This window comes from Camelina sativa, chromosome 12, assembly GCF_030686135.1.
Source record: "Camelina sativa cultivar CO46 ecotype springtype chromosome 12, ASM3068613v1".
Taxonomy (NCBI): domain Eukaryota; kingdom Viridiplantae; phylum Streptophyta; class Magnoliopsida; order Brassicales; family Brassicaceae; genus Camelina; species Camelina sativa.
Window position 1 is genome coordinate 29707956 of NC_141891.1, and position 27137 is coordinate 29735092.

General features: G+C 41.7%; 3 protein-coding genes and 1 long non-coding RNA gene across 8 annotated transcripts; 3 read left to right on the plus strand and 1 right to left on the minus strand.

Moving 5' to 3' along the window:
• Positions 1-557: 557 nt before the first annotated feature.
• Positions 558-4586, plus strand: LOC104732591 (uncharacterized). Of its 5 annotated transcripts, XR_002034630.2 has the most exons (4): positions 619-908; positions 3371-3732; positions 3836-3977; positions 4089-4586. It is a non-coding gene; the product is annotated as an uncharacterized LOC104732591 (long non-coding RNA). The 5 variants fall into 5 exon arrangements; XR_015574252.1 differs by adding an exon at positions 558-605 and having other exon boundaries at positions 847-908; positions 3371-4586; XR_015574253.1 differs by having other exon boundaries at positions 3371-3977.
• Positions 4587-5305: 719 nt separating this feature from the next.
• Positions 5306-7429, plus strand: LOC147931066 (uncharacterized). Its single transcript, XM_087477162.1, has 4 exons — positions 5306-5912; positions 5959-6680; positions 6752-6880; positions 6947-7429. The coding sequence occupies exons 1-4, from the start codon at positions 5306-5308 to the stop codon at positions 7427-7429; spliced, it is 1941 nt and encodes a 646-aa protein (XP_087333288.1).
• A 2534-nt stretch (positions 7430-9963) lies between these two features.
• LOC147931067 (uncharacterized protein At3g60930, chloroplastic-like) lies at positions 9964-10843 on the plus strand. The gene is made up of 2 exons (XM_087477163.1): positions 9964-10570; positions 10617-10843. Exons 1-2 carry the CDS (start codon positions 9964-9966, stop codon positions 10841-10843), a joined length of 834 nt encoding a protein of 277 aa, XP_087333289.1.
• Positions 10844-12879: 2036 nt separating this feature from the next.
• LOC147931068 (uncharacterized) lies at positions 12880-23735 on the minus strand. Its single transcript, XM_087477164.1, has 4 exons — positions 23358-23735; positions 15562-15629; positions 14786-15100; positions 12880-14710 (listed from the first exon to the last, which is right to left on the minus strand). Exons 1-4 carry the CDS (start codon positions 23733-23735, stop codon positions 12880-12882), a joined length of 2592 nt encoding a protein of 863 aa, XP_087333290.1.
• Positions 23736-27137: the final 3402 nt, after the last annotated feature.

Here is a 27137-nt window from a genome sequence, read left to right on the forward strand (position 1 = left end):
ATTAATTAAATAAAAATAAATTAATAATTAATGTTAATGGTATGTTTGTAAATAGGTTGAAACTCCAGGATTTATTTGCTAAATGTCTCCAAAAATGTATATAGAGATGGTTTTTTCAAATTGACGATGTTCTCACCTTTTCAATGTGTTAGACTGGCCAGGGGATGTTTTGTTGATTTTTCTAAAACAATTTGTCAAAATTAAAAATAAGAGGTGATGATGTGGCAGAAGAAAAAGAGAGATAAAGTTAACTTTATATATAGGCCTTAAATGGGGTAGGAGATAAAAATAGTGGACCCGACCATACAGATCTTCTATTTTAAAAACACCATTCAACTTTTTTCTTGTTTTTTTAAGTTGATGCAGTTTCTTTGTCTGCAGATTAATTTTTTTTTTTTGTCTTTTAGCTATAAATGCAGGAGTAACACCAATAAATTCGCCCACAACATTTTTGAACCTGTCCATCGGCAGATCAGTTAATAAGCCCATAGATTCAACACATTTACTATTTATATAATACCCATTTCTTCACTCTTACAACAAAACACAAAACACAAAACACATTCCTATCAATTCTATTTCCATTCATCTTCTCTCCATCAAATGTATATTTTTTTTATAAATAAACACATTTTTTATTTTTATTTTCTATTTATAACATCTATATTTTTTTTACAAAATTCAAGAGACAATCAAATCTTCTACTCTATCACTTCTTGTTCCCACATTTTTTTGTTGAAAGGGATGTATTTTTATTTTATAAATTAATGTATTTAGGTTATATAATATGTTAGTAGTTCTATTTATGCTATAAAATATTTGTTGTAACATCAATTTTTTTTACAGAATTTAAAAGACAATCAAAGCTTCTACCTATCACCTCTTGTTCCATATTCTTTTGTTGAAAGGTATGTATTTTTATTTAATAAATAAATGTATTTATTCTATATAATATGCTAGTAGTTCCATTTATGTTATATAATCTATATTATTATTTTCACAGCATTTTTTAGAAGAAGGCTTGAAGTTGGGAACTATTTACATGCCATGCCATTATCAATAATTCTTTTTAAAAAATTAATATTTAAAACACATTAAAAGAATATTGTAAACACAAGTATTTGATACGTACAATCCAAACAATCGAATTCAATTATCCATTCAATTCTCCAGTCATTTATTACCATAATTTTATCATATTAACAGTAGTATATCTCTAATCCTCCGAAATCTCCTCCAGACTAAACTCCCATATTATTAGAAAAATAATATCTATATATATCCGGGATATAGAAACTGAAACAACCTTCCTTAACTTTCTTTCATTCCATGCCTAATTTTCTGCAAAATTAGAAAAAAAAAACAGAATCATCAATCAATCATAAATATTCTTCATCATCACATTTTAATTTATAAACATGATAAATATAGAACGTAAAAATCTCAATTCTAACAAAACAAAAGCAAACTTTCCAAAACAACTCGGATCTCAGATATTCTAAATATTCGATCCGCAATTATATCAATTCCCAATTACAAACTATATAAACACAGCCTCATCAACAAACATCAACAACCCATCGACAATCAAACAAAGCTGAAAAAACACAACAATCACAATGGCAGCATTTTTCTCTTTCCTAAAAGTCATTCGTCCTTACAAGACCGCCCAAACTAGACGGTGAGCATCATTTTTTTATAAGAACCATCTATATTCAACTTTTAATTATCTTAACATTTACTATTTTATTATCTTTGTATTTTATATCATTTTTGTATTTTATATTATGCCAGAGTGAGATGATTTCATCGAGTCTAAAGTGTGAAAGGTATATTAAGTTATCATTTTGTTTTTTGACTTTAAATGTTTGTGCCACTATAAGCTTTAGAATCGTGATCACATGAGTAATGTTTATCATTGTAGATCTATCAATAGGAAGGTGTTCAGAAGATTGAAGAAAATATTATGTTGTTTTAAGTTACAATCGTCACTTGATTTTAGTAATTTTACAAAGTGATATTTTTTTCGGAATAAAGAACACAATATTATGTTTAGATTATTTACTTTGGTTGTTTCATTGTCTTTCATTTGTGTATTTTAAATTTTTAGAGAAGTCAACGCAAGATTACGGGTTCAAATTTTGTTTAAATTTATAAAAAATTTATATATTTATAAATTTATTACAATTAATAACATATGCTAAAAATATATGCAATATTATTTGTTCCTTTAAAAAATATAATATTTAATAATAATTACATTGTTTGATATGAACAATTAAAATCATTAGTGGTTATTAATATGCTGATAAATAAATATAAAAATAATTATTTCACAGGTTAAATTTAATAAATAGGAATATTTAAGTATTTATAATATAACTAACATGCGGTATACTGCATAATAATTTTTATGGATATAGCTATTTCAATGGTAAAATCTAAAAAATATTAAACTTACAAGTTAAATTTAAAAAAATAGAAAATTAAAAATATTTTAATGTAAGAATAATTCTTTCACGGGTTTAATCTAAAATGCACTAAAATTTTAAACTTTTATAATTGTAATAAATTTGATACAAAAAATGTTATATTATTATAAATAAAACTAAAAACTTTTCCTGTCATGTCTGCGGTATACATCTGGTCAAATTTTAGAATTAACAATCAAAAGACAATTATACAATCTTAAACACTAAACAAAAGAAAAAAAAAATTAACAAAGACATCCAATTTTTAAAAATTTAGTATTTTGTTATAAAAATATTGTCCCGCGATGTACTGCAGGTTAAAATATAGTATTTATTGTAAACTGTCTTATTTTTCAACCAATTATGTAATAAGGATGCTCACTTTATATTTGTATATATATATATATATATATATATGGTGGTGCTTAATATTTTTCTTATTTTGTTTTGATAAAAAATTGTTCTTAGTTATTAGATATTTTCCATGGAATTATGATTACTTTATCCTATTTATTCATAATTGTTGGGTATATTTTCTCCTAATATTTATATATAATATGAATATATATTGTATATGATTACATGTTTAGAAAAATTTATATACATAAATCTTTATCTAATCAGATATAAAGATAGATAATTATTCTTATTACAGATTAAAAATGTGCTATGAACTCAATAATTACTATTAGATAATTATTTAAAATAGGGCAATTGACAAAAATAGCACAGATTTAAGTTTTTCTTCCAAACCTAGCACATTTTCTTTTATTTTCCAAAATTAGCACACAAACTCTAATTTAATTCTTAAAATCATTAAAAATAATAATTGTATAATAAAAATTCCATCTTTATCTCTAGAGAAAGACTTCTGAGATCTCATTTTCACCGACGAACAGAGAACGATGAAGCGTGATGATGAAATGATCTCATAAGCCAATCGAGTCCTTACTCCCCTAATACCTTGAACCATCCCACACGTCTCGTCAATCCATTCTCATCGCCGATCTGTTGTTGTCGCCGTGTTCTCGCCGTCGGGTTCGAAGTTCACCTAGTCGTGTTTGTCTGGACGTATTCCCGCTGTCGTGTTTGTTTGGACGTATTCTCGTCGCCGATCTCGTCGCTTTGCCTTATTGTGAATTGGATTAGATACGATGAAGTCTATGAAAGGAGAATGAACAAACACGGTGATAGGAGACCTGAAGATTGGGTAATTTCGTTTTTGCTAAAGTCAAAAGGCTTCCATGCTTGGCCTGCTAAGGTATGTGTCTTCATCACCATCTCTTTTGGAGATACAATTACATGTTTTAGTATAGTTCTGATGAAGCACATGACCGAGATGTTATCAATTTCGGGTTTTGGAGGTTTTTGTGATAGAACAACCTTGAACAACAACACAGTCAATGCCACAATTGATTGGATAGGAAACTGTAATATCATCAATGAAACGCTTCTATATGTGCCTTGTGGTGTGTATTTGACTCAGAGCTTCAATCATTGATATTGGTAACTCCTGCTCAAGATTCAAAACATTATACATTGATTACATTTGGGGTTTACGTTTGGATGTGATATTTTACAACTGTTTTATGAAAATAGTTGTTTTGATTATTGTAGAGTTTGGTGATCTCGTTCTTGCTAAAGTCAAAGGTGTGTTAATGTATCTATCTCTCTCTCTCGGTTTAATTCATGGTCATGTTTTATTTTTTTCTAGGGTGGTCTTGCACATACTGTTGTTTATTAGTATATTCTGCTCTGTTTTGTTTTCACGTATGCTTTTAGCTATATAGTTCTTATTTTCATCTTATGAAAATTCAGGAAGGGGTTCATGAACTTCAAAATGAACTTCATAAAAAGTTTGGAATTCAGGATGAACATAAGGATTGATAATCAGAGAACAATAAATATTTTTTTTTGGCTTCATGGTTTTTTTCGTTTGTTGTATGTTGGTCTTTAGTTTGCTACTAGTTTTAGGACTGAGTAAACATCTTCATGATTTCTCAATTCTTGACCATTGTGAGAACTGAAATCTAGTTTCTCCTTCCGAAGTAATTCGAATGTGGAGGAGCTTATCGCCGTTTATAATTCCGAACTGAATTGAGAGAGTTTGGAGAATTTGAATTTGTATTACTGCTTTTGGAAAATCTTTCTGACCCCTTACAAAAGACCCCTTCCTTACATATTTATACCGACCAATTTATTATCTAATTAGTACATAATTAATAGGGCACGATTTGCGCGACCCAATTAATCCTCTTGAATGCGGGAATCTTTGACCAGGCCCGAGCTGCGAGCTGACCAACACAGATCACCTCCGCGCTCACTTCCTTCCTCTAGGCCTGATGGGCCAATCAGTAATACGTTCTTGGCCCATTAGACAAGCCCGACATGGGCCCTTTTGCTTATTGCCCGAGATGGTAGATCGTGGGTAAAACAGTTGCCCCCCAAGTCTCCCGAGCTGAACAGTTCGGGGGACTTTTAACCTTCAAGCGATCGATTTTGGGAAACTGAATATCCCCCATATCTCCATGATTTGATTGTGGTAATGATGAGATTTGCCTTCCCGAACAAGCCTCAGGGCCCACTAGGTGGCGTGTTAGCTATAAGAGAGAGAGAGAGAACGGTGCGAGACCTTTCACTTCTCCAGGTAATCATTACTCCCTAGTTCCGTGTATAAAGGTAAACTCGACTTTACTCTTTCACTCTTAATCCCCAATTGTGCTTGTATTTTCTCCGTTTTTCGATTTTCTCTCTTTCCTTCTGTGAACTTCTTTTACTTTCGCCGGAAAATCCTTCACTCTCCCTTTATTTCTTACTACTTTTACCGGGAAAGCATGTCTCCGCCAAAATCCTCATCGGGAAAAACCGCAAAACCCTTAATTCCGGGCGTTTTCGGCCCCCACAAGCCGTCGATTCTCTCTGCGGAAAGCATAGCCGAGATTAGAGGATCCATCGGGATTCCGCCGGAGGTGGAGATCAGATTCCCGGAGGCTCATGAGTCTCCGGAGAACCCCCCTCCGGGGTACTGTTGCGCGTTCGAGATATTCTTCTCTGCGTGCGGTCTGTCGTTCCCCCTTCCCGAACTCATCGTGACGATGATGTTCGAACTGGGCTTCGCTCTTCCCCAGATGTGCCCCAACTTTGTTCCGACTGTCTTTTGCCTTCAAACTCTGGGGGAGGAGTTCAACTACCAGTTATCATTGGCCGACTTCCTCCAGGTGTCCACGGTGAAGACTGGTCGCACCAAGGGCACACTCTACGTGAGCCCGCTTGCCGGGCTAAAGGTCTTTGACGACCTGCCCGAGAAGGATGAAAAGTGGCGGAAGTCCTATTTCTTCTTCCCGGTTAACGAGCTCACTTTCGGCCACCGCGTGAGTTCGCACGTATCAAAGTGGACTTCGAAAATCGGTAGAATGGAGTTCCTTGCTAGGTCCAAGTTAAGTATTGCTTGACTTCCCGTCTCACCTTTTAACTGTTTCTTTTTCAGATCACTTCGAACGCGGATTGCTTTGCCCCACATTCGCGGAGTTTTTCTCGAGGTTCTGCAGCCAGGGACAGATTGCTTGGGATTCTTTCTCCTGCGAAAGGATCAGAGAGTCCACGGTGAGGCTCGGAAGACGTTCTCTAGTCTGTTCTACCCCCGTGAGCGTTTCGGAGATGAATTACAGGGAAGAAAGGGCATGCCGAGCTGCCGAAAAAGAGGCAAAGAAACAGATGGCGATGGCCCTTGCTGAAGGCAAAGCTCGCCTTTCTAACAAGAATTCCTCCGTATCCTCCGTTCCCGAGGTGAGCGGGACTTCCGCACCTCCAACTGGCTCTCCCGAGCTGGGTACAGAATCAACCAGGGCTCCTGCTGGCCCGTTGGTTCCCTCCGTGATTGTCATTGCTGATTCTAGTGATGAGCCACGGGAGGTCGCTGCTTCCCCCCCGGCATCGAAGATAACCTCTGCTAAGATTTCCTCTCAGCAAACTGATTCATCGAAGAAGAGGAAGGAGCCCGAGACCGCCTCCTCTTCTCGTGAAAAAGTCCGAGCCCGGACTGGCTCATTAGGGGATGAGCGAAATAAACCGAGCTCGAAAGATAGGGGTCCCTCCTCGGAGAGGAGATCTAAAGAGGCCCCCCCCCCGCCTAGAGATTCCGGGGACTCCTATGGGAGGAACCCACTGAAGGAACAACGTCCTCTCGCCCGAGGTAATAGATTTTCTGAGGTGCTCTTAAGTTTATACCTTTGACTGTTCGAAAGTTGATGACTGAAATGACTTGTCCAAAAATCTTTCAGTCCCCCCCTGCGTCCCCAGCTGACCTAATGAGGAGCTATGTACGGCCCGGAGTTCGGATTCCGGCGTTTGCTGACATGACCGAGGTCAATCGTGTGAACTTCTTCCGTTTTGCAGATAAAATCGGCGAGGTAATACCCTTTGGCCCCCTTTTTTTCTTACTTTTTTATCCGCTTCTTGACGAGCTGACTTTCTAGCTAATGATCGAGTTCAACTCTTCGGTGGCATCCTACGAGGATCAATTGTTCGCCTCCCCTTCATCTTCCGAGGTGAACCTTCTTCAAGAGAGGATCGCTGACCTGGAAGCCCAGGTGAAAGAGTATGCAAGGCTGGAGGCTGAGAATGCTAGCACCGTAGCGAAAGCCAAACAAATCCGAGCGCGGATGAAGAAGGCTGAAATAGAGGTACTCCACCTTGGGGTTGCCAACGAAGACCTCCGAGACAAACTGAAGAAGGCGGGGGACCTTTACTTCGAAGCGGCGGAGGATGCGAAGGCGGCCAAGAACAGGTTGCACGAGATCGAGCTCCGCAATCAGCTACTCGAAGCTGGCAACAGCTGCGAGATTGAGAGGGTGCGAAGGGAGGAGAGGCAGGCAATGAGGCGGACTCTCCGTCCTCTGGTTGAGGAGGTGAGGGTCACCTTCGAAGAGAGGGAGAAGCTAGCTCCGCTCCAGGTCTGAGCTGCTGAGATTAGGACAAACCGGATGCTGATCGAGGAGATCGCCAGAGGAGAAATCCAAGACATGGAGGCCAAGCTCGGACTCCTGAAAGCTGACAAAGAGGAGGCAGACGAGAAGGTTTCGAAGGTAACTCCTCGTGACCTCGACCTCTCAGTATTCTCAGATCTTTTGGCGGATACACCCGATCTCTTGTGCAGCGAGAACCCGCTAAGCATCACAATAGACGAGTCCGGCACTAATCTCGGGCAAATGTCAAAGCAGGGAATGGACGATTTTCTGGCAAACACCAGGCCGGAAGAGGAGCTTGCAGAGATGGGCTTGGCCCTATCCGAAGCGTCGTCTGATCCCGTTCTTCCTAATCCTTAGTTTTCGTTTTGGGGTTGTTTTGGCACGGGTTGCCCCCCTGTTTGTAGTACTTATTTTCAGACTTGTTTTGGAGTGTTTTGGTCGTGGTGACCACTCCAAAAAAAAAATTTTGTTAAGTAAAGTTGAGTACGAAGTGGATACTTCGGTTTAGATAAGAAACTAAGTTTTGACTTTACTAGGTAAAGTGGAGTACAAAGTAAGAACTTCGGTTTAGACCTGCGAAGATGAACCTCGGCTTAAATGATATACGCGAAGTCAGACTTCAGCTTTTTTTTTTTTTTTTTTTTTTTTTTTTTTTTTTTGAGAAACCATTATTAATAAAAAGTTTAAGAAAACTTTAAATTTTATTAATATGGATAGCTGGACCCGAAGTGGGCTGCCTACGTACCCTTATCGGGATAAGCTAAATCGTAGTTCGATACAAATAAATTAACTGTGAAAGAGTTTAAGGTGCAAAGAATTCCAAGACCTCGGGACTGGTTTTCCCTCTGAGTCCTTGAGCTGATAGACTCCATTTCGGACTTCGCGAGTAATTCTGTACGGTCCTTCCCAGTTAATTCCCAGCTTTCCTGCATTGAGCTCCTCGGTGTTCTCGTAAACTTTCCGGAGGACTAGGTCGCCAACTGCCAAGGGTCTGCTTCGGATTTTGGAGTTATAGTACCGAGCTACTGCGTTCTGGTAATTCTGGATCCGAACCAAGGCCTGGTCCCGACGCTCGTTGATTGTATCGAGAGTATCCTGTAGGAATTCTTCATTCTCCTCAGCTCGGAGTGGGTTTAGCGAGGTACGGATTCCAAGCACTTCTATATCGGCTGGGACTACGGTATCAACTCCGTAAACCAGGGAGAAAGGTGTCTCATTAGTGGCCCGACGAGGTGTTGTTCGGATCGCCCAGAGGACGCCCTGAAGTTCGTCCGGCCAGCGCCCCTTGCGAGCATCGAGCCGTTTCTTCAAGTTGGCAAGTATGACCTTATTCATCGCCTCGGCTTGCCCATTACCTTGTGGGTAACGAGGAGTTGATTTACTGAGTCGAATTTTCCACTTCGCACAGAACTCTTCGAACTTCGAGGAGATGAACTGTGGACCATTGTCCGTGATGATTTCACACGGGAGGCCATAGCAATAGATTATGCTCTTAAGCACGAACTGCTCCACTTCGTCAATTGTTACTTTCGCATAGGCTGCCGCTTCTACCCACTTGGAGAAATAGTCGGTAAGAGCGAGCACGTACTGAACTCCTCTTGGTCCTCGATGTAATGGACCGATGATATCCATAGACCACCTCATGAATGGGTAAGGTGCGGACACCGAAGACAGGAGCTCGGCAGGTTGATGAATTGACAGGGTGTGCTTCTAACACTTCTCACAAGCTCGAGAATATCTTTCGCAGTCTGTGACCATGGTAGGCCAGAAGTAACCTTGCCTTTTGATTTTGAAAGCCAGAGTCCGACCTCCGGAGTGATTTCCATTGGGACCATCGTGAACAGCTCGCATTAGCATCGCAGGCTCACTACCAGCCACGCATGTTATATACGGACCAGCTACAGTTCGGCGTAGAAAAATTCCGTTGTGAACGCAGTACCGCGCACTGACAACCTTGAGTTTCCTAGCTGCCCATTTGTCGGCTGGGAGTTCCCCTTTTTCCAAGTAAGCCCAGATCGGGCTCCGCCAGTCATCTGCCCCCCAGCTGTTAGAATTCGTGCCGCTCGAAGTACAAGCCCGGCATGGGCCCTTTTGCTTATTGCCCGAGATGGCAGATCGTGGGTACAACAGTTGCCCCCCAAGTCTCCCGAGCTGAACAGTTCGGGGGACTTTTAACCTTCAAGCGATCGATTTTGGGAAACTGAATATCCCCCATATCTCCATGATTTGATCGTGGTATTGATGAGATTTGCCTTCCCGAACAAGCCTCGGGGCCCACTAGGTGGCGTGTTAGCTATAAGAGAGAGAGAGAACGGTGCGAGACCTTTCACTTCCCCAGGTAATCATTACTCCCTGGTTCCGTGTATAAAGGTAAACTCGACTTTTCTCTTTCACTCTTAATCCCCAATTGTGCTTGTGTTTTCTCCGTTTTTCGATTTTCTCTCTTTCCTTCTGTGAACTTCTTTTACTTTCGCCGGAAAATCCTTCACTCTCCCTTTATTTCTTACTACTTTTACCGGGAAAGCATGTCTCCGCCAAAATCCTTATCGGGAAAAACCGCAAAACCCTTAATTCTGGGCATTTTCGGCCACCACCAGCCGTCGATTCTCTCTGCGGAAAGCATAGCCGAGATTAGAGGATCCACCGGGATTCCGTCGGAGGTGGAGATCAGATTCCCGGAGGCTCATGAGTCTCCGGAGAACCCCCCTCCGGGGTACTTTTGCGAGTTCGAGATATTCTTCTCTGCATGCGGTCTGTCGTTCCCCCTTCCCGAACTCATCGTGACGATGATGTTCGAACTGGGCTTCGCTCTTCCCCAGATGTGCCCCAACTTTGTTCGGACTGTCTTGTGCCTTCAAAATCTGGGGGAGGAGTTCAACTACCAGTTATCATTGGCCGACTTCCTCCAGGTGTACACGGTGAAGACTGGTCGCACCAAGGGCACACTCTACGTGAGCCCGCTTACCGGGCTAAAGGTCTTTGACGACCTGCCCGAGAAGGATGAAAAGTGGCGGAAGTCCTATTTCTTCTTCCCGGTTAACGAGCTCACTTTCGGCCACCGCGTGAGTTCGCACGTATCGAAGTGGACTTCGAAAATCGGTAGAATGGAGTTCCTTGCTAGGTCCAAGTTAAGTATTGCTTGACTTCCCGTCTCACCTTTTAACTGTTTCTTTTTCAGATCACTTCGAACGCGGATTGCTTTGCCCCACATTCGCGGAGTTTTTCTCGAGGTTCTGCAGCCAGGGACAGATTGCTTGGGATTCTTTCTCCTGCGAAAGGATCAGAGAGTCCACGGTGAGGCTCGGCAGACGTTCTCTAGTCTATTCTACCCCCGTGAGCGTTTCGGAGATGAATTACAGGGAAGAAAGGGCATGCCGAGCTGCCGAAAAAGAGGCAAAGAAATAGATGGCGATGGCCCTTGCTGAAGGCAAAGCTCGCCTTTCTAACAAGAATTCCTCCGGATCCTCCGTTCCCGAGGTGAGCGGGACTTCCGCACCTCCAACTGGCTCTCCCGAGCTGGGTACAGAATCAACCAGGGCTCCTGCTGGCCTGTTGGTTCCCTCCGTGATTGTCATTACTGATTCTAGTGATGAGCCACGGGAGGTTGCTGCTTCCCCCCGGCATCGAAGATAACCTCTGCTGAGATTTCCTCTCAGCAAACTGATTCATCGAAGAAGAGGAAAGAGCCCGAGACCGCCTCCTCTTCTCGTGAAAAAGTCCGAGCCCGGACTGGCTCATTAGGGGATGAGCGAAATAAACCGAGCTCGAAAGACAGGGGTCCCTCCTCGGAGAGGAGATCTAAAGAGGCCCCCCCCCCCCGCCTAGAGATTCCGGGGACTCCTCTGGGAGGAACCCGCTGAAGGAACAACGTCCTCTCGCCCGAGGTAATAGATTTTCTGAGGTGCTCTTAAGTTTATACCTTTGACTGTTCGAAAGTTGATGACTGAAATGACTTGTCCAAAAATCTTTCAGTCCCCCCTACGTCCCCAGCTGACCTAATGAGGAGCTACGTACGGCCCGAAGTTCGGATTCCAGCATTTGCTGACATGACCGAGGTCAATCGTGCGAACTTCTTCCGTTTTGCGGATAAAATCGGTGAGGTAATACCCTTTGGCCCCCTTTTTTCTTACTTTTTTATCCGCTTCTTGACGAGCTGACTTTCCAGCTAATGATCGAGTTCAACTCCTCGGTGGCATCCTACGAGGATCAATTGTTCGCCTCCCCTTCATCTTCCGAGGTGAACCTTCTTCAAGAGAGGATCGCTGACCTGGAAGCCCAGGTGAAAGAGTACGCAAGGCTGGAGGCTGAGAATGCTAGCACCGTAGCGAAAGCCAAACAAATCCGAGCGCGGATGAAGAAGGCTGAAATAGAGGTACTCGACCTTGGGGTTGCCAACGAAGACCTCTGAGACAAACTGAAGAAGGCGGGGGACCTTTACTTCGAAGCGGCGGAGGATGCGAAGGCGGCAAAGAACAGGTTGCACGAGATCGAGCTCCGCAATCCGCTACTCGAAGCTGGCAACAGCTGCGAGATTGAGAGGGTGCGAAGGGAGGAGAGGCAGGCAATGAGGCGGACTCTCCGTCCTCTGGTTAAGGAGGTGAGGGTCACCTTCGAAGAGAGGGAGAAGCTAGCTCCGCTCCAGGTCCGAGCTGCTGAGATTAGGGCGAACCGGATGCTGATCGAGGAGATCGCCAGAGGAGAGATCCAAGACATGGAGGCCGAGCTCGGACTCCTGAAAGCTGATGAAGAGGAGGCGGACGAGAAAGTTTCGAAGGTAACTCCTCGTGACCTCGACCTCTCAGTATTCTCAGATCTTTTGGCGGATACACCCGATCTCTTGTGCAGCGAGAACCCGCTAAGCGTCACAATCGACGAGTCCAGCACTAATCTCGGGCAAATGTCAAAGCGGGGAATGGACGATTTTCTGGCGAACACCAGGCCGGAAGAGGAGCTCGCAGAGATGGGCTTGGCCCTATCCGAAGCGGCGTCTGATCCCGTTCTTCCTAATCCTTAGTTTTCGTTTTGGGGTTGTTTTGGCACGGGTTGCCCCCCTGTTTGTAGTACTTATTTTCAGACTTGTTTTGGAGTGTTTTGGTCGTGGTGACCACTCCAAAAAAAAAATTTTGTTAAGTAAAGTTGAGTACGAAGTGGATACTTCGGTTTAGATAAGAAACTAAGTTTTGACTTTACTAGGTAAAGTGGAGTACGAAGTAAGAACTTCGGTTTAGAGCTGTGAAGATGAACCTCGGCTTAAATGATATACGCGAAGTCAGACTTCGGTTTTTTTTTTTTTTTTTTTTTTTTTTTTTTTTGAGAAACCATTATTAATAAAAAAGTTTAAGAAAACTTTAAATTTTATTAATATGGATAGCTGGACCCGAAGTGGGCTGCCTACGTACCCTTATCGGGATCAAGCTAAATCGTAGTTCGATACAAATAAATTAACTGTGAAAGAGTTTAAGGTGCAAAGAATTCCAAGACCTCGGAACTGGTTTTCCCTCTGAGTCCTCGAGCTGATAGACTCCATTTCGGACTTTGCGAGTAATTTTGTACGGTCTTTCCCAGTTAATTCCCAGCTTTCCTGCATTGAGCTCCTCGGTGTTCTCGTAAACTTTCCGGAGGACTAGGTCGCCAACTACCAAGGGTCTGCTTCGGATTTTGGAGTTATAGTACCGAGCTACTGCGTTCTGGTAATTCTGGATCCAAACCAAGGCCTGGTCCCGACGCTCGTTGATTGTATTGAGAGTATCCTGTAGGAATTCTTCATTCTCCTCAGCTCGGAGTGGGTTTAGCGAGGTACGGATTCCGAGCACTTCTATATCGGCTGGGACTACGGCATCAACTTCGTAAACCAGGGAGAAAGGTGTCTTATTAGTGGCCCGACGAGGTGTTGTTCGGATCGCCCAGAGGACGCCCTGAAGTTCGTCCGGCCAGCGCCCCTTGCGAGCATCGAGCCGTTTCTTCAATTTGGCAAGTATGACCTTATTCATCGCCTCGGCTTGCCCATTACCTTGTGGGTAACGAGGAGTTGATTTACTGAGTCGAATTTTCCACTTCGCGCAGAACTCTTCGAACTTCGAGGAGATGAACTGTGGAACATTGTCCGTGATGATTTCACACGGGAGGCCATAGCGATAGATTATGCTCTTAAGCACGAACTGCTCCACTTTGTCACTTGTTACTTTCGCATAGGCTGCCGCTTCTACCCACTTGGAGAAATAGTCGGTAAGAGCGAGCACGTACTGAACTCCTCCTGGTCCTCGATGTAATGGACCGATGATATCCATAGACCACCTCATGAATGGGTAAGGTGCGGACACCGAAGATAGGAACTCGGCAGGTTGATGAACTGACGGGGCGTGCTTCTGACACTTCTCACAAGCTCGAGAATATCTTTCGCAGTCTGTAACCGTGGTAGGCCAGAAGTAACCTTGCCTTTTGATTTTGAAAGCCAGAGTCCGATCTCCGGAGTGATTTCCATTGGGACCATCGTGAACAGCTCGCATTAGCATCGCAGGCTCACTACCAGCCACGCATGTTAGATACGGACCAGCTACACTTCGGCGTAGATGTATTCCGTTGTGAACGCAGTACCGCGCACTGACAACCTTGAGTTTCCTAGCTGCCCATTTGTCGGCTGGGAGTTCCCCTTTTTCCAAGTAAGCCCAGATCGGGCTCCGCCAGTCATCTGCCCCCCAGCTGTTAGAATTTGTGCCGCTCGAAGTAGCATGTGGGATAACAGCTTGATTGGCAACCGGTGAGCTTGCCGGTTCCGGAATTTGACTCGCGTCTAGCTCTGCTAGAGGTGGGTGAACGTCCATTGGAGTAGGCATAATGGGGGCTGGGTCCTTTGGTGGCAAAGAGTCCGCAGACGTCTTGCGAGCTGCCTCCTCTACGGCCAGCTGCTTTTTCATTGCCCGGGTGATGACGTTTGAGTTTTCTAGTCGAATGCTCGGATATTGGATAACTTCGACGGGGATAATCCTGGTCGTCGCGGGATCCGAAGTGGACGCCAAAGATGCTAAAGCGTCCGCAGCGGAGTTTTCACTTCGTGGGATCTTAGTGATTTCAAAATCCTCGAACTTAGTGACTAGTTCCCGAGCTGTGGACAAATAAGCCTCCATACGACCATCCTTTGTCTCGTACTCCCCCAAAAACTGGTTGGTGACCAGCTGTGAATCGCAGAAAGCTCGGAGTTTTCGGACACCAATCCCCACTGCGAGGCGTAAACCAGCAAGGAAGGATTCGTACTCGGCTTCATTGTTGGACGCACTGAAAGCCAAGCCAAATGACTGCTCGATCACTTCGCTTGTAGGGGAAGTGAGGCGGACCCCAATTCCTGCTCACGACTTGGAAGAAGCGCCATCGACATACAACGTCCATGGGGCTTCGACATTGTCGCTAACCGAAGAGGCTAGTGGGAGTTCGATCAAGAAATCAGCCAGCACTTGCGCCTTTGCACAAGTTCGAGTCCGGAACTCGATGTCGTATTCACTCAACTCGACAGACCATTTAGCTAGCCTCCCGGACTGGCTTGGACTATGTAATACCGTCCGTGGTGGTTGCGTCGTCAGGATTATGATTGTATGGGACTGGAAGTAAGGCTGCAGTTTTCTTGCCGAAGTGACTACTGCTAGGGCCAGTTTTTCCATCATAGGGTACCTGGAAAAATTATTTTTATGAAGATTTTGCTTAAGCATACTGATATTAGCAATACCAATTCAGAGAATGATGAAAGTGACATGGAGACTACGGCTATAGCTGATGAAGATCAAATGGCAAACACTAGAGAAAATATTGTGGATATGTTATGGGAAAATCAAAATAATTTCTATTAAACTATTCTAATTTTTACTTTTGTTGCATTTGAATAATTTTTGTTTAATGTTTTCAAACTGTGAAATTATTTAGAAAATATTCTATATTAAAAAAAAATTAAGTTTATTTTACAAGAATTTTATCATTTGCTTAAATAAATTTGCTGAATTGGATGTGTTTTTAAATAATTTACAGTTTAATATTTGATTTACACTGTTTGATCTGCTTTTTACCATTCAAACATATAATTTGGACTGCTCAATCATCACAATCTGCACTTTTCCAGCATGATTTGCATGATCTACACTTGTTCAGCATAATCTGCATTATCAGCACGATCTGCAATGCTTGAACTGCTTTTACCATTTAGAGCCTATAGATTCAAACAATATAGCTTCGCATTGGCTCATCTGAGTCAATCTTCTTTAGTTTGTTGACAAAAAAAAAAACTTTCAATAAATCACTAAAACTGAAGAATGCATTTCTTGAGATAAAATTCAATATATACATTTCTTAAAGAACAAAAAAAGAAGGGATAGAGAAGATTGGTTGTTATAAAACAGTGGATTATGATTTTTATTATATAGTTTTGTTTTAAGTTTATTGAAATTCAATTTTTATAAGAAGAAAAACTGGAAAACATCGAATTATGTAAGAACTTAATAGTGAGTGAAATCTATAACATAATTTTCAATATATATAATGTAATCTGTTTTAGAAAGTTTTTCATCTAAAATTTATACATAAGATTGAAATAATAGCTCTTATGCGTTATTTGCGCAAGCCATCTATAACCACCCGTTGGTCAAGGACTTTACAAATCTCATCTTCAAGTTTGAATCCGCTATGGTTACAAAAGATTTTGTCAAACATTGTAAATTTCAAGTTGAGCATCCCTTTGGAAAACTCATGGAATCCTTATAACTATTTCCATTATATTATCTTAGTTTCAAATTGTATGAACTTCCTTTTTTGAGATCTTAAGTTTATGAAAGTTAAAAAAAAATCACCATTATATCAAAACGAGACCCTTAATAATGACTTTGAAACTGATTAAGTAAAGAGGAGGCAAGAGAGATCAAATGAATGATTGGTTTAATGAAAAAACCATGCTTTCATGCTAAATTTGAAGCTAATTGGATGTTTTTGACGTCATTCATTTATTACATTCAATTGTTCAATACTTCAATCCAAATTCCAATTGCATACTGAAAGAAAAAAAATATCATATTTGCATCCCGATGAAAAAACGATCACACTCTATAGACTTAGAGGTTGCCCTCATGCCTTTTATTATTGAACCAGTTCACATTATTGAAACCATTTATTTAATATTAATCATCAAACTAAACACAAATACATGCAATATGCACTCTGGTTATGTGCCTTTTCCTCTGCGCGATTTTGAAGGAGGTACATAAAAGCGAGGCGGAGGAGGAGGAATTGGTCGAGGTGGTGAAGTTGTAGCTGCTCAAAATAAATAAGATTGCTTCATTAAATATAGTTTTATTATATTTAGCTTCTTTATTCAATAATTTCTACAATCTCCTTTATAATAATGTAACGCCCGTGTCCCGGGTAAATAAATAATTTGAGTTTATGTTAAGGAATTGAAATGGAATCGGTTTAATTCTACTTGGTTTAGCTAAATCATGGTTTAGCGATTAGTCCGATTGGTTTTGAAAGTGTTTTATTAAACCAAGTTCAATTATTTATGTGCTCATACGGTTTAATTGAGTTTTGTTTATGGAACCAAATTAAACCAAAAAGCTAACCAAGAGCCCTAATTTGCTCTTTAAAAAGAAAAGGACGAGCTGGGATTGGCCGTCACGTAGGAGTAGAAGAGCGGAGCTGTTGGTAATGACGTGAGAGCCGAGGGTTAGTGTTGTTGGTGTAGCGTGAGAGGAGAAGAGAAGGCGAGCCGTCGTAAGTGGTAGTGTTGTCGTGGGTTTTAGCTATCGTTGCCGTTGTTGTCTTTCATCACCACATTAGATCTAATCAATGTTTGGGTAAAGAGATAAAAGGTAGAGAACCTGGTTTGGTGATGGTGTAAGGAGGTGAGGAGTGAGCCGTGTATATATATACTTGTAAGCATCTCGTTCTCCATGGAGTTGTTGTTGTGTTCGTGTCATCTTCCGACTTAGGAGGAGGATAAGCAACGTGAGTCCTAGAACAAGGGTTGTTGTGCTGTGGGTAGATGTTGTTATCGGAAATGGGAGGGAGACGTGATGGAGAGAATAACGATGGAATCGTGACGAGAGGAGAGAGTTGGAGTCGTGAAGGAGGTGGGGAGGCCTCTTGTGGGTGTAGTTAATAACCTCATGGATGTGGGAAGCTTCATTAGTGGTGGGAGAACAAAGCCGTAGTGAACAGAGGTGAAGAGGAGAAAGAAAATGAGAGAAGGTTGGAGATAAAGACAGTGTGGAGGAGACGACTTTGGAGGCTCGCCGGCGCTGGATTTGACATTATCTCGGAAAGGTTATGACACTGGCGTGATATCCAACACAAGATTGCATAGCAATTTGTAGATTGTTATTCTGAGTTAAATTGAAGGAGTTATGCTCGTTACTTCTTGGACAAGTAATTGTTAGAAAGCTGGGAAATTGCTGGTAAATGGTGCAATTTATGCTAAATATAGAACATGAACGTTTTCGAGATGGGATTATGAGGATACCATTTGGAGGTTGTAACGATGTCTGATCGAGCTGAAACTTTGTGGCGATACTCGGGGTCATCCAGGCTTCATATCCAACCGTGGGACAGTGAATTGAATGGTTAGTTTGTGTTTTATTCGAACGACAATATGAATGTTTTGTAAGGTTTGTATTGGTGTAAATTGTATTGCTGGGTGAGCCATCAAGCTCGGTATGAGCTGGAACCTTGCAGGAGCTTTTATGGCTTATGGTATTAGGTTATGGTGGTTGGAGAACCAGGTTATAGCTCAGCAGTGCGGGGTTCGAGCTAAGATGGTGAATCGAAGGGTTCATCGGAAAAGGGTTTCCGTGGCTGGACGGAATAAAGTATTCCAGCCCACCTCTCTTGTTACTCGGTCGTTAGGGGTGGTTGGTTGTGCGACTCAGTAATTAGATGAGGTGGTGTTTGGGATACACATTGAAGTGGCTTGTTCGAGTGGTTCACAAAGTGGTCAGTTGGAGGAGGAATCAGAGTCTACGAATGTAAGATGCTTGTGGAGCTGATGTACGTTTGTATGATTGTTGTCCATAGCTGCAAGTATGAGTTAGTTGGATCTAGCTAGTATTTATGGAAGTTTTTGTAAGGAGCTATTTCTACTCCGATTGTCTCGTCAGAATTATGGGGTTCCAATGAGATTGTTTACCGTGTGTCCGGAGCGAGGATTGGGAATCCGGATGCGGTCATTTTAAATAAAATGGAAGTACACAACATTGTTTTGTAGACTATATAATTTTAATAAATTGGTTACAAATAGGTTATGGATTATTTGATAGATTAGTTGGTTACAAGTTAAATAGTGGGTTCAATATTACTTTATTTTTGGAAGATTTTATTACTAGAGCAGGTTGTTTCCGAAAATCTTAAAGAGAATATTTTAAAGAATCATTTGATATCATCTAACTTAGCATATTAATTTCTTTTATTAAATTATTCATCAAATAAAATCTTTTGATACCTAACTTAAAATATTAATTTGTTAATTATCATTATAATTCACCTCTCATTTTTATATAGGAGTCTATTTTGGGAAAAAAAAATTATCATATTATTTATTATAATTAAAAAATAGTTTTATTTCCGAATATACATAAGTTGAATTTTTAAAAACTAATATAAATTGTTCATTCTATAAAATATGCAAGTTTTAGTAATATTTTTATTTAAAATAATATCTGTTGAATTAAAAAAATTTACTGAGTAACAGGTCAAAATTTGAATATTTAAATTCAATTTCATATTTTTTTGTTGAATTTTATAATTTTATTTAATATAATAAACTTTTTAAATAATTTGTTTAGAAATATTTTTATAATATTGAAACTTGATATAAAAGTTAGAAACTATAAACACTCTAAATTGATTTGTTATAGCAATGCCAATAATATGTCACTATAATATGAAATAATTTCAAGAAACCAAGTATATTAAAACAAAAAGTATAACAATATATTAAATTACGTATAATATAATAACTCATTTTTTAAAACCCAAATTTACAAAATTATGTCTTATAATGACATTCAAGTAATGAATTGTAGAATATATATTGTTGAAATAACTTCACATACATAATAAACTAATACAAGATATTAAAATTTTATTTTAAAATAAAAAGTATACAAAATTTTGTATAAAATAAAATTTAACCAGTATTATAGCACAGGTACTTATCTAGAATCATTAACAATATAAAACTTACAAAATATGTTTCTTTTTTAAAGCCATCATATTTTTATCATATGATTTTATTGCATAATGTTTTATCCAAAATTTTTTAAAAAAATTTTAACAGTAATATATATTTGTGTGTAGTAGTTAAGACTAAAGGGTATATTTTAACAGTAATATATATTTGTGTGTACAAATAAACTTTTAGTGATAATGTAGACAGTAGATTTGTAAATGGATATACATTAGTGTATTATAGCAAAAAAATAAACTATTTTCTATAACTAAAAGTTTATCTCTTTACTTTTATACATTGTTTTTACTTACGAAAATAATTAAATATATATTCTTTGTTAAATTTAATTTAATTTTAATACTTTTGAACTCAACTACAACTATTTTCTTAAACTAAAAGTGTATCTATTTTTTATTTCAACCAAACAATAAATTAAAAGAAATTTCCTCGGTTAGTTACCCAAGCCAGAGGGAAGGGGTTTACAAAAGAAACTTCAGAGAGAAGAGAATGCGAAGCACGAGCAACAAAATCCGCCTTTGAATTTGTCGCATGCGGGATCCAAGAGATGGAGAATACTGGAAAAAACTCCAGTGAATTAAACTCATCGAGCAATTGAAGAAGGATGGCCAATATTCACGGGAATGCACCATAGTAAGTAACTCAGCACGTCTCCACTCCATGGCTCACAACAACGCTTCTAACTCTGAATGCAGGGGGGAGGGGCTCCGTCTTAGACACTTGGCCCCCAACAATAAGGTTCACTCCTAACCAATGCAACACCACCAGCCCAATCATGAATGCTCATTGGTTGCTTTCCAAGAACCATCAATTTGACAACAAGGTGAAGAAACCTGGACATTCGAGGACGGAGATAGAGCCAACATGACCGCCCAGAAAAAAAATCTAAATTTGAGTACACCGACTCATATGAAAAACCCTCTGATGAGACCAGAGTTAGAGATAAATCCTAAACTTCCCACGAGTAAAGGCATTAAAAAAATAAGATTAATAGTCTCAACTGCAGAGTCGCATCTTTTACATCAGATATTTACATTGGACATTTCGGTGTATCTATTTACTTTTATAGATAGCTTTTACTTCATATTCTTTGTTAAATTTTATATTATTTTAAAAACTCTAAACCCGCGCATCGGGCGGGTCATAATCTAGTCTTATTATATAAAACTTGGTTCTCAAAGTAAGTAACTCATCAGATCGTGACATGTGTTAGTTTTAACAATTAGAGATCAAAGTTAAAAACTCATTAGATTGTGACACGTATTAGTTTTAACGATTAAATATCCAAGTTAGTAACTCATCAGATCGTGACACGTGTCAATTTCAACGACCAGAAATCACATATCAAAGTTAGTAACTCATTAGATCGTGACACATGTCAATTTTAACGATCAGAAATCACATTTTTTCAAGCTTGGTAAAACGATGCATAAGATAATTGTAATTTTATTATATTAAAAAAGACTTTGTTAATCCTAAAAGGAAAAGGATTGTAAATACACCCCTCTATATAAGCAAATAGAATGATGACATATTTTTCACCAAACAAAATAATTTTGACTAGTTTTGTTTTTCTTGGTAAAATTTTCTTCTTTGTTTTTCATTAACCTTTTGTTTGACACATCATTGTTCTTTAACAAGTCTCGAAGACAATTTGTTTGTTGTCTAATCGAAACAACTATATAAATAGATTTCTAGATATTACCAGTTTACCACATGTTTTCGTCGTCGTTTATTTGAATTTTGTTTTGTTTCTCAATTTAATAAAGAGAAGAAGATCATCAACCTAATGGTTGGATAAAATAGGCTAATCAAACTTAAGCCTACAACAAACATAGATAAATTGGAAAAACATAAATCGTTGTTGATAGATCAATAGGAGCTTGGAGACAGAAGCTACATCATGGTGTGTCAAAGAAACTTACATGAATACATTGGGAAATTTAACATTAGTTACTATCAAAAGATTTTTTGACGTTGGAAATGGATCTTTAGTTTCATTGGTTGCTGGAGCAAGACACTTTGAGATAGCTAAAAGACACATCGAGACGTACCAAATGAGTATATAGCAGTACTTTAGGTTTTTCTTCCAAATATAGCACACACGCTTAACTGTTCCAAATCTATCATTTTAAAATATTGAGTACATAACTTAATATTCAGGAAAAATCATTATTTAGCATTACAGTATTTGTCGTCGTGCTCGATCGTCTCCAGTGAGCTCTATTCTATCGAGTTAGAGATTGAGATCGGCAACAATAGCCATTCTAAGGCCATCAACGTATGTAGACCCGATGATACTCCTTAGAAAGACAACAACGGTGGTAATTCAATTGTAACCGCACGCATGAACTTTGTATGCGTCTAGTTGTTAAGTTAGTATTGGCTCAACACCAAATCTAAAAAACCTCCATGGTTATGTATGGAGATTCAAACATAGTATTAGCAGTAATAATTTATTTTTGATTTTTTATGTTTAGAGATTTGACTATATATCTAAACATTTATGTAACGTCCGTAACCGAGTTCCAGTTTTGGAGGTTGGTGTCGACCGACACCAAGGGTGATGCGAGCGTCGGACGCCTCGCGGTACGGTCAGAAACGGATGCTCTCGGGCCAAGCGAGCTACAAACAACTTCTCTCAGACAAGGCTCGGTGAATCTTCTTTATGAAAGAAACAAACGGTGGAAACGGAAGATGGAGGCAAACCAACGAGTGGATCGAAAGTTCGAGCTTTGAGCTCGTCATGACCGAACGGCTACGAGAGGCTACGAGCGGATACAGTGCAGAACAGCGATGGTTGCGAGAGGTTGCAATGTGAAGCGAAGGTGGGACGAACGACGACACGTGAGGGATGGCTCGCCTCACGATACAGTCAGACTAGCGAACGTCGAACCCGATTCGAGGTTAACTAGGGTTCTCTCGGTAGATCAATCCCGGATTTAGTCTAAAGAAATGAATGAGACAAGAGTCAAAGAATCTCTCTTTGAGAAATTTTTTTATTTCATTCAAGTCTGAGGCTACAAGATATTAAGAGAGGGTTTAAATAGAGCTAGGGTTAAGCGAGACTAAGGACACGCAGACTCGCAATGGTCCGCACACGTTGCCCTTTGACGTGTTCTCTTTGAAATAGAACATGTCGCTTCCTTTGAGATTCAAACACAACCACAAGCTCTCTACTTAACGTTATAAAAAGAAGGATCTAGAGTTCAAACAAAACGCATAGCATAAGTAAAGATAGAGAACCATCTTCGGCCTTGGCGCGGGAAACGTCTTGGCTTCAAACGTTTGCACTAAGCTCCTTGCCTCGTTAAAACCTCCTCCGGTAAACCATGTGCGAAAAACCCAAAGTGAGGAAAAAGAGTACGATTCCTCGCTATAGTGACTTTGGTGCCTTCATCCTTGGTTAAAGATGAAGGCCGTGCGAACGGTCACTTCTCAGTCTTCTTCGATCGGGTCGCGGTCTTGAACGAAAACTCGGACAAAGAGGTTGATCCTTTGCTTGGTGGACTTGGAGGAGCTCCTAGACCTTCTCGTGGCTCCCGAGAGAATTTCTGGTACTCTGGCCGCGCGCGGTGCAAGCATCTCGGTCGCGTCCGGTGCATTTCGGTCAGGCGTTTTGGTCGCGTCCGGTGCATCTCAGTCAGGTTATGGTCCTGGGCTCACATCATTCCCTCCCCCTTGAAAAGGTTTTGTCCCCAAAACTTCTTCGTCGTCGTCTCCTGCGTCAAACGGAATGATTTCAGTAACATTAAAGGAGGTTGACGTGTTATACTCACCTGGTAGCTCAAGGCGGTAGGCGTTGTCGTTGATCTTCTCGATGACTCTGAACGGTCCGTCGTCGCGTGGGTTAAGCTTGTCCTTCCTCTTCTGCTGGAATCGCTCCGGCCTTAGGTGCATCCAAACCCAATCTCCTGGCTTGAACAACATAGGTTTGCGGCCGCGGTTCAAGAAACGCGCGTACTGTTCGGTCCTCCTCTCAATTTTTGCCCGAACCTCCTCGTGCAGCTTCTTGACTAACTCGGCTCTCGTGGCTCTGTCTTGGTTCTCGACTTCGTCCTGTGGTAGAGGTAAGAGATCCATCGGCGTAAGAGGCTTGAAGCCATAGGCGACCTCGGACGGCGACTTCTTGTTGGACGAATGAATGCCCTGGTTATACGCGAATTCGATGAGTGGGACGCACTCGAGCCACGATCCTTTGTTGCTCGCGATCACTATCCAAAGTAGGGCTCCGACCGAATGATTCACGACCTCAGTCTGGCCGTCGGTTTGCGGATGTGCGGCGGTGAAATATAACTATTTGGTGCCAAGATTCTTCCACAAAGTTCGCCAAAAATGACCAAGGAACTTCGGGTCTCGATCCGAAATGATGGTGCGCGGTAAACCGTGGAGTCGGATCATCTGATTGAAGAAGAGGTTCGCCAGTTGCAGAGCATCGTGGTTCTTGTTGCATGGTATAAAGTGTGCCATCTTCGAAAACCTGTCTACCACGACCATCAAGCTATCTTTATGGTGTAAGAGAGGTAAGTCGAGGACGAAATCCATCGATAGGTCGATCCATGGTGATGTCGACACCGGTAGAGGCATATATAGGCCGTGAGGGCAAGTCGTTGACTTTGAAGCTCGACACACCACCTAGCATCTGCAGTGCTTCTCGACCATGCTGCGCATCTTTGGCCAATAGAAGTGTTCCTGGAGCACGGCTATAGTCTTGGTGATACCAAAATGCCCGGACAGACCTCCACTGCTGCGCATCTTTGGGCTTCCGGACTACCAACTCACGAATGGAACCGGTTGGGATGCAAAGACGTCGGCCTCTGAACAAGAACCCATCATGCACATAGATCTCGGTGAATATGCCCTTCCCATGATTCTTGAAGCAGTCACCGAACTCGATATCATTGGCATAGGCGTCTTTAATGCTCTTGAACCCTAAAACCTTGGCGTTCATGGTAGTGATCAAGGCGTGTCTCCGTGAAAAGGCATCGGCGACGACATTCTCTTTCCCCTTCTTATATTTGATAACGTATGGGAAAGACTCGATGAACTCGAGCCACTTTGCGTGTCGTCTCTTGAGGTTCGTCTGGCCATGTAAGTGCTTCAAAGTCTCGTGATCGGTGTGAATCACGAACTCTCGGGCCAGGAGGTAATGTTGCTAGGTTTCCATGGCACACACTAAAGCATAGAGCTCCTTGTCGTATGTGGGGTAGTTGAGGGAGGCGCCGCTAAGCTTTTCGCTGAAGTAAGCCACTGGTTTGCCTCCATGAGCGAGAACCGCACTGATGCCTATGCCAGACGCATCACACTCCACTTCAAACGTCTTGTTGAAGTCGAGCAAGGTAAGTAGAGGGGCTTGAGTGAGACGTCGCTTGAGTTCTTTGCACGCTCGATCTTGCTCCTCTCCCCACTTGAACTCCTGGTTCTTCTTGATTACCACGGTCAAGGGCGCCGCGACCATGCTGAAATCCTTCACGAACCAACGATAAAAGCTGGCTAGGCCATGGAACGAACGAACGTGCTACACACTGGTGGGCGTGGGCCACTCCTCTATAGCTCGTATCTTCTCTTCATCTACCTTGAGGCCCTGTTCACTTACAACTCATTAGCAGGAAAGACGCACTTTTTCAAGTTGGCGTACAGTTGCTCTTCGCGGAGAGTAATCAAAACAGTCTCAAGGTGCATAACATGATCCGATAAAGATGAGCTATATACAAGAATGTCATCAAAGTAAACCACTACATATTTATCTATGTAGGCTCTCAAGACATGGTTCATAAGCCTCATAAAAGTAGAGGGAGCATTGGATAGATCGAATGGCATTACCAACCATTCGTACAAACCTTGCTTGGTTTTGAATGCGGTTTTCCACTCGCCCCCTTCCTTCATTCGGACTTGGTGGTAGCCGCTCTTAAGATCGATCTTAGAGAAGACGCTTGATCCGCTTAGCTCGTCCAACATATCGTCCAGCCTCGGTATTGGGTGCCGATACTTGATGGTGATGTTGTTGACGGCTTGACAGTCGACGCACATACGCCACAAACCGTCCTTCTTGGGCACGAGCAGAATAGGGACGGCGCACAAGCTCAAACTCTCTCGGACGTAACCCTGGGCCATGAGCTCGGACACTTGGCACTCCAGCACCCTCGCTTCCTCCGGGTTGACTCAATACGCGGGCCGGTTCGGTAGTTGAGCTCCAGGCACGAGATCGATCTGGTGTTCGATGCCTCGGATCGGTGGTAAACCTTCGGGCAACTCGTCCGGGAACACGTCAGCGAAGCGCTGGAGAACGTCTCGTATCACATCCGGTAAAGCGTCTATCAAACCTTCGAGCCCCGCAACCAATAAATCTCGAAAAACCATCAATAACACTTTGTTGGAGTCCTTAAGGGACTTTCATGAACTTGTGTGGGGCTCAATGGTTTCAAACAGATGCGTTTATTATCATGAACGAAATAATATTGGTTGGTGTGGCCGCAATGAGTGGTTCATTTATCAAACTGCCATGGTCGCCCCAAAAGGAGGTGGCTAGCTTGCATAGGAACCACGTCACATAAGAATTGGTCTTTATACGGACCAACACTAAATGGAACCGTGACTTGTTCCTACACATGAATCACGATTTTGTCATTCAACCATTTGAGTAGATAAGGTCGAGGGTGGTTTGTGGTGCTAAGAGAGAGTTTCTTGACCAGACTAGAGCTTGCCACATTAGTGCAAGGTCCACCGTCAATGATCAACCCACAAACTTTACCACTTACAGTGCATCAAGTGTGAAATATGTTGTTGCGCTGGCTCGCGTTGTCGACGGCCTCCATGCTGGTGTTGAGGACGCGTCGGATCATCAGGAGTTCTCCAACGTCTGCCTCAGCTACGACCTCTTTGAGCTCCTCCCCGGCTCGATCATTCTCCTCGGCCGCTTCTCCGTTGGACTCGAGCTCTCCGGACTCGGTAATGATCATCATGCGCACGTTTGGGCATTCACGAGCGTAATCGCCTCGTCCTTGAAATTTGCAGCACACAATATCACGGCTTCGGACGTCATTGGTGTTACATCACGGGTCTTGGTGTTCACTGGTGGCCGGCTCTTTTGGTTTTAACCGGGAGTCGACATTGGCCGCCTTAAGCTTTTCTTGCGGCTGGCTCGAGGTTGACGCGTTCAGAGAACAGTTTGGAACCCTTTGGGTTCGGGTGCGACTTGCGGAGGCGTTCTTCTTCTTGATCTGACTTTTGATTTGCACCGATAGGTGCAGCAGCTCTTCGAAGTCTTGGTAAGGCTGGCGTTTGACCTTGTGCGCGACCCGATCTTGTAAACCATCAAGGAATTGCGCCATGAGGGATTTTTCGATGTCTTCGACTTGAAGTTGGTTACGCAAGTGTTCGAACTCCTCAAAGTACTCTTCTACAGACCGCAAACCTTGAGTGAGTCTCTGAAAATTCTTTTGGAGCTCGCGGTGGTAGTATGGAGGAACATAACGCCTCCTTATC

Bases quoted from the DNA above. Each gene is read 5' to 3' on its own strand.
- LOC147931067 (XM_087477163.1), top strand. From the start codon at position 9,964: ATGTCTCCGCCAAAATCCTTATCGGGAAAAACCGCAAAACCCTTAATT. The intron at 10,571-10,616 runs GTATTGCTTGAC...TTTCTTTTTCAG, and splicing joins CCTTGCTAGGTCCAAGTTAA to ATCACTTCGAACGCGGATTG.
- LOC147931066 (XM_087477162.1), top strand. From the start codon at position 5,306: ATGTCTCCGCCAAAATCCTCATCGGGAAAAACCGCAAAACCCTTAATT. The intron at 6,681-6,751 runs GTGCTCTTAAGT...AAAATCTTTCAG, and splicing joins GAGGTAATAGATTTTCTGAG to TCCCCCCCTGCGTCCCCAGC. The intron at 6,881-6,946 runs GTAATACCCTTT...CTGACTTTCTAG, and splicing joins TTGCAGATAAAATCGGCGAG to CTAATGATCGAGTTCAACTC.
- LOC147931068 (XM_087477164.1), bottom strand. From the start codon at position 23,735: ATGGATCTCTTACCTCTACCACAGGACGAAGTCGAGAACCAAGACAGA. The intron at 15,630-23,357 runs GTTTTGGGGACA...TTGAATCTATAG, and splicing joins CAGGAGACGACGACGAAGAA to GCTCTAAATGGTAAAAGCAG. The intron at 15,101-15,561 runs GTAGATCATGCA...TAATTTTTCCAG, and splicing joins GCAGATTATGCTGAACAAGT to GTACCCTATGATGGAAAAAC.